At 41.1% G+C, this 7,058-nt stretch overlaps 1 protein-coding gene across 2 annotated transcripts in view; it reads right to left on the reverse strand.

Moving 5' to 3' along the window:
• The window catches only part of EIF2AK2 (eukaryotic translation initiation factor 2 alpha kinase 2), a 35,707-nt gene extending 32,651 nt beyond the window's left edge, over window positions 1–3,056 (reverse strand). Inside the window, exons 1-2 of one of the 2 annotated variants that reach the window (XM_039352308.1) lie at window positions 2,679–3,050; window positions 1,226–1,355 (exon numbers count right to left, since the gene is read on the reverse strand). In XM_039352308.1, the coding sequence (XP_039208242.1) occupies window positions 1,226–1,347 (122 nt within the window). In that variant the 5' untranslated portion in view covers window positions 1,348–1,355; window positions 2,679–3,050. Of the gene's footprint in view, window positions 1–1,225; window positions 1,356–2,678 lie in introns of both variants that reach the window. The other variant, XM_039352309.1, reaches the window with a different exon arrangement.
• Window positions 3,057–7,058: the final 4,002 nt, after the last annotated feature.

Below are 7,058 nucleotides of genomic sequence, written 5' to 3' on the forward strand. Positions count from 1 at the left end.
CATCATTTATTTCCTTTTTTTCCCTAAAATCACCCGGGGGGGGGGAGGAGTTGTTTTAATAAAATCTCAGGTTCCCCAAATTCCAGTAGGGGATTCTAATAGGAGAACTAGACTATTTTCTCTGAACTACATTTCCATTCCTCTCTCTATCTTGAAACCATACTTCTAGCTAAATGCTGGGCACAAAGACTAGTGATAGAACCACTTCTTGTTTAGTGACCACTATAGTTAGCAACCATTTGCAAACAGAGAGCAATAATAATAATAAAAAAATCACTTTCTGATCAGCACCTGCATTGAGGGTCAAATTTTAAATGCCTGATAGCAAAAGCCTTCAGTATGAAACTGATTAAGATTTGGTCAGTTTCAGGTAGGAGAGGCCAGCCTGCCGAAGAGTCATTAAAGTCACAGAATTGAGCTCCTTAAGTTATGGTCAACACTTTTTAGGAATACCCTGCTCTGTTGAGTAAGCAAAGCTGGAAGAGACAGCTTTTTAAGCATGCTCTGTTGTGTGAGGATGCAAAAAAGGAAGAGGAAAAAACAAGTCTGACCCAGGACACTGTATAAGATAACTTTATTCTGAATCAGACAGCAGCAACCAGTGATCTCCATAATCTCTGTCTCTCCCTCCCCCCCCCCCTGTGTGTGTCACACAGTTCACTTAGTAACCATTTAGCTTAATGACAAAGTTGATGGGACATACTGCAGGCCAGTAAACAAAGACAGGGTATACAACATCTATAACAGTGGTTCTGAAACTGACACAATTACTCCTTTTTTCCAGTCTCAATAATGCCATTATTCCCACATAAAAAAAACAGCGTGTTCTATTATACCAGGATATACCTAAATTATCCCCTTAGTTAGCCCCTTCAGTTTAAGAACCACTGATCTATATGCTGATGAATATTTTTTGGGAATTTAGAAACCGGTATCAGTAGACAATAAATAAAGCTATACAGAACATTGATCATCTCTTATCCAAAATAGGAATATGATTTGTGAAGTAGAACAAAAGTACAGAGAAGAAAATTTGGAGCAGTCCAATGAGAAGTTGTAAGAATTCAGAAATGTTTTACATAGCGGGGCTATTAAGTAATGGTTGGGGATAAACAGTCAGGGAGATGGACAGTTTTTACTATTATGAAAAACATCCTGCTCCACAGCACACATAGAGAGGGGTATTGCCTCTTTTATGACCTTTGGATATTCTTCATCAACTTACACACGATCATGAGATGGGCCTGTGACACCAATGTCTTTGTACTCCAATTTTAAAAGGCTCTTCTGACAATGTTCATTAAGTTTTGCCTTGCATGTACGTGGGTCAAGATGGTTGTCAGGCATGTTACAACCTAGAAGAAGAAAAAAATCACAATATGAATATTTACTAGCAACTTCCTAAACATAGCAATGGACTAATATTTTTAATATTTCTAAATCTTTTCATAATCACCTGCACAGCCATATTCTATGCCAGTTGCAGATTCTGAATACTCTTTAAGAGTAATACCATATATATTATATTGCAGTAGATAACTAAGATGTGAGTGATAATGAATAAGGCTTCCCAATACAGTAAATAGTGGACCCACAAATTTACAGTCACTCAGTTTAACTAGAGTTAAATCTGAGCCTGTTCTTCCCAATCCAGACACCTAAAGCCTCCTGATCTAGAAACAGATTCTCAACAGCCAAGTATTGAGATAATACAACTAAATATCAAATATTGATACCTGAACTCATACTGATAGATGAGCCTGCCCAGTAGCATCACGTAGAAGTTTAGGGAGAACTGGCTACAAACTTAGTTTTTGTACAGTGGTTAAAAAAAAAACCATTAAAAAAAACAAACATGTAAAATTCTGTTTGTTAATGTGCCACTATTATTCACCATCATGCCTGACTACTATCTACAATTTACCATATCATCACATTGTCCAGACCCAAAATGAAGGCCTTCTTCAAAATCCAGATATCAGATTTGCTATACTGTAGATTAAGCTGTTTTTTTTTTTTACCAGAACAGTATTTTGGGTGTAAGCAAAAAAAAAAAAAAAAAATCCTGCAAACTTCAGTTACACAGTTATGTGCCATTTATAAAGGGAAATTAACCAGGCAATATGGGCTCCTAAGATACAAAATAACCAACAGTCTCACAAACGTGGAATTGAAATCAGCATCGACCAATCCTCTACAGCCCCGTTTTTCAACCTTGGCAACTTTTAGATATCTGGACTTCAATTCCCAGACTCCCTTAGGCTGCTGTGAGTTGACATCCATACAGGATTGAGAAACGCTGCTCCATGGGGTGCGGGAATCGCAATTATCCAATTTTTCTTCTACCAGACGATTCGACAGCCTTTGCTTGAACGCAATCAACCGGAGGCCCGGAAAAAAAATACGGAAATTTTACAGGGAAATCTGTCGAGTGGTTGGGGAGTCCTTCCTCAAGAACCCTTGAACCCGAACGTCGAATGAGCCGATTTCATTTAGAAAAATGAAATCCCCTCGCCTCCCCCAACTCTCCACACACAGAGCCGATAGCATCTTCAACACAAGGAGGCCCTTTCCAGAGCTGCTGCCGCTGTCTCCAAATTTGAGGAGTCCTACCGGTCCCCCAGGAATGGCGAGAAGCTTATTCCCCCCGTCCTGTCCCCCGCCTTTTGAATACTCACGGAAGCAGCAGAAGCTCTGGAACCAACAGCTTTTCTCCGCGAAGAAGACTCGTCGCCTTTCTTCTCCAGCAGAGCGCAGCCGAAGGAAACCACTGTCCTTTTCGACTTTCGTTTCTCGCGCGGCTATGCCTGCCCCCAGCCGAAATCTCGGCGAAAACAGCCAAACCCGCCGGGAAATCGAAAGTGAAATGTCATCCGGCGGGAAAGCGCAGCGCCCGCCTCCCGTCGCTCTCAGCGACCGTCGAAAGTCTCCCTACTGCGGTTGTCGGCGGCCGGGTCAGGAAGAGGTAGAAAAAGGGGCGTCAATGTTTCGCGCTCTTCGCGGGAATGAGGCGGGGAGACCTGCCAACAGAGCTGCTTGGCCACAAGGAAGGCTCTGCTTGGGAGACGACGGTGGTGGGTCCAACCCCGGATGCCTGAAGAGTGTACCAGTTTGGATAACATTCCTGTGAACGATCTGACTCCTACAGTAATCAGTGTTTCCCAAACTTGACAATTTTAAGGCATGAGGACTTCAACTCCCAGAATTCCACAGCCAGCAACGCTGGCTGTGGAATTCTGGGAGTTGAAGTCCACATGCCTTAAAATTGTCAAGTTTGGGAAACACTGCAGTAGATGGTATGAGAGCATAGGAGCCGGTGGGATCTGTGGTCCCAAGATAAGATAAAGAACGTGCAAGAGAAAAAGACATCTCTGCTTCCTAAGATTGGATGAAATTTAGCGAGATGAGTAACCCGAAAGACAACGTGGGCAACAGCGTTGGCCTCTGACCTGAATTTACAAAAACGAAGAAGAGAAAAAGACATTCTCTCCCAGGCTGAGGAGGAATTCCTTAAACAGCAGCTTTTCTTTTCTCTTCAAAGAAAAACAAGAAAGTCCAGTTGTCTCCTGAAAAAGCACCTTTGGAACAGCTCCGAGACAGTTGGCTTCTTGCTGGGAGAGATCCTGGAGAAGGTCAATGTCTGAAGTTAAACAAAGGCTAGAAGAATTCATTCACATATCTTGATCACAGAGGAAAACTGTTAATTCTTTCTGTCTTGAAAAAAACAATTTGATGGGAAATGCCCCCTTCCAGACCATCTCCCTTTCCCTCTTGAATCCAGTTGAAAACAGCCCTGAAACAGACGTACTTTCAGTTCTATTCTGACATCAGGACTCTAGAACAGCGGTTCTCAACCTGTGGGTCGGGACCCCATTTGGGGTCGAACGACCATTTCACGGGGGTCGCCAAACAAGGCTGTCCGCCATTTTTTCCCCTTTTCTTTGGCTATGCCCCTGGCACCCGGTGATGTATAAGTGATTGGGGGTCACGACAACATGGGGAACTGTATTATGGGGTCACGGCATTAGAAAGGTTGAGAACCACTGCTCTAGAACATGAGCATGGGGATATGTTTGTAGGTCTACTGGTCACAGAAAACAGCCCATCTGTGCTCATTGGTGAAAAAAGTAGCTGAATGCTTCATTTGTCCCCATCTCCACCCTTCCAGTCAGATGACAGCCATCCCATCTCACTAACAATATATAGGAGAATAAAGTACTTGTACCTGAAAGATCAGGTGAGGACAGAAAATATATATGGGTGCTAAGAGTTGGCATTGATTTAATGACACATAACCAGACAACACAAAGCTGTATATGGTCACTCTATTTATTTAACTTATATGCAGAGTACATCATGCAAAATGCCAGGCTAGATGAACCACAAGCCAGAATTAAGTTTTCTGGGAGAAATATTAACAGCCCCAGGTATGCAGACAATAGCACTCTAATGGCAGAAAGTGAGGAGGAACTAAAGAGCCTCTTGATGAGGATGAAAGAGGAAAGTGCAAAAGTTGGCTTGAAACTCAGCGTTAAAAAAAGGTAAGATCATGGCTTCTGGTCTCATCACTTCCTGCCAAATAGAAGAGGAAGAAATGGAAGCAATGGCAAATTTATTTTCTTGGGCTTCAAGGTCACTGGGGATGGTAACTGCAGCCATGAAATTAAAAGATGCTTCCTCCTTAGGAAAGTATGGTAAACTTAGATAGCATATTAAAAAGCAAAGACATCACCTTTCCACGAAAGGTCCATAGAGTGAAACCTATGGTTTCCCCAGTAGTTATGTATGGCTGTGAGAGTTGGATGGTAAGGAAAGCCAAGTGCCAAAGAATTGATGCTTTCAAATTGTGGTGTTGGAGAAAACTCTTGAGATTCCCTTAGACTAGAAGTCCCCAACCTTTTGGGCACCAGGGACCGGTTCTGTGGAAAGAGTTTTTTCTGTGGACCCAAGGGTGCTGCCTGCATCCTACAGATGGGACTTTGTTTGTGCGGACCGGTTGTGGAATACCATGGCCTGGTACTGGTCCATGGACCGGGGGTTGGGGATCCCTGCCTTAGACCACAAGGAAATAAATTCAGCCAATCCTAAAGGAAATCAACCCTGACTATTCTTTTGAAAGACAGATGGTGAAGCTGAAGTGCAAATACTTTGGTCACCTAATGAGATGAGACAATTCATTGGAAAAGACCCTGATGTTGGGAAAGATTGAAGACAAAATGATAAAGAGATAGTATAGAGCGAGATGGTTAGAGTTTGTGATGCAACAAACATGAATTTGGGCTAACTCCAGGAGACAGTGGAAGAGATGGGGGGGACCTGGAATGCAATGGTCCGTAGGTCACAAAGAATTCAGACGTGACTTAGTGATTGAACAACAATAACAACAATCTGCTCTGAAAACAAAGTTCAATGGATAATTCTTTGCCATCTGTTTATATTGGAAAACAAGCCAAGTGACCTGTTGAAGATATGGTGAGAGATGAGATATAAAAGACATAGACCTGCTTCATGTCCTAGGGTTATCAAGGCCAAGGCAGCACTTTCTTTTTCAGTATTTGATCTTCCATCCATGTAATATTTCTTGAGTTCCTTACATATCTGTCACTGCTCCCTATTTTTTTAACTCATTATTGTATTTTCAATGAAGTACAGGAGAGCAGAATTCCATATTTTATCATCTTTATCCACTACCAAAGGTGTTCCTGCATTTTTTTCGTTGTGAGAAATAATTAGACCTGTTGAATTGGACACAGTTGATTCTCTGTTTCCCTGTATCAATTTGGATCATTTTCCTCCTGAAATAATGAAGAAAGCATCAAGGTTGCTAATCAATTTCACTCAATTTCAATCATCCATCCATATAAGAGCTAAGTAGCTCCACAGTCATGGGAGCCTATTTATGTTCTGAGTTTTCTGTGTATCGGTTATAATTACCCAAATTAGAAAAGAAAGTATTAATACTGCTGAGCTGAATTTAGCAATTATTGTAGGCAATGTTTAATTTTATGGAACATCTTTCCATATATTTCATTTTATTTTAAAACTTTAGAATTTGTTTTGTTTTTTGTGAGATGTGCAAATGGCATGTGGGATAAAAGTGTAGGCAACCAGCCTAGAGTGTTCCTAGTGAGGTTTCTAAATTGTAGAGTTGTATAACAATGCTAGCTTCACCCCATATGTACTCTTTGGTTGATTAGATGTGGGGAGGAGCTTTGCATGAGTTGGTGGTATGCTGAAGGGAGTTATCATTAATGCCCCCAAATTACCTATTCCTGAAATCAGGTTAACATGACTTAGCTTGGAATTTAAGAAGGCAGGAAGGAGGTTGGTGATGGAAAGCCAATATTAAGTTGGCACTGCTTTATTCTGATATGATGGATGTGTAGTGCTTAAATCAATGATTGAAAAATGGCCTATGTTTCTACCCATTGGTGTGAATGAACCTCTCATTCAGTTTTCTGATAATGAATGAGTGGGCAGGGACAGATAAGTGTGTTTGTGAAAGGAGATATAATAATAGTTTCAAGCATACAAAATGTGCTGCAGATATTACCCAGAAATCTTTGCAGCAATCTTGAATGGAAAGTCAGTATTGTTAATATATTGCACATTCGTTAGGGAAAGCTGGAGAAAAATATAACTTGCTGGTTCTGAAGATATTTTTACAGCAGAAGCAAAAAAAATGAATAGTCGTATTTATTATTTGGTAAATGAGAGAGAGAGAGATAGGGAGCCAGTTTGGTGTGGTTAAGGTGTTGACCTGGAAACCAGGAGACCGTGAGTTCTTAGGTATGAAAAAACAGCTGGATGACTTTGGACAGTCACTATCTCTCAGCCCAACAACCTCACAGGGTTGTTGTTGTGGGGGAAAGAGGAGGAAGGAGCATTTGCTGATTTGAACTGTATGTGAAAAAGGCAGAATAAAATCTTCTTTAAAAAAACAAATTTAGCTACCTACCTTCATATGTTCTCTTGATAGTGCACAAAGTGAAAAACACAAATTTACCAAAAACGTAACAACAAAAGCCATTACAAATTAAAAACAATTACAACCATGA

The sequence above is a fragment of the Crotalus tigris genome, unplaced genomic scaffold (assembly GCF_016545835.1).
Source record: "Crotalus tigris isolate CLP2741 ecotype Arizona unplaced genomic scaffold, ASM1654583v1 scf7180000018420.1175843, whole genome shotgun sequence".
NCBI classification, from domain to species: domain Eukaryota; kingdom Metazoa; phylum Chordata; class Lepidosauria; order Squamata; family Viperidae; genus Crotalus; species Crotalus tigris.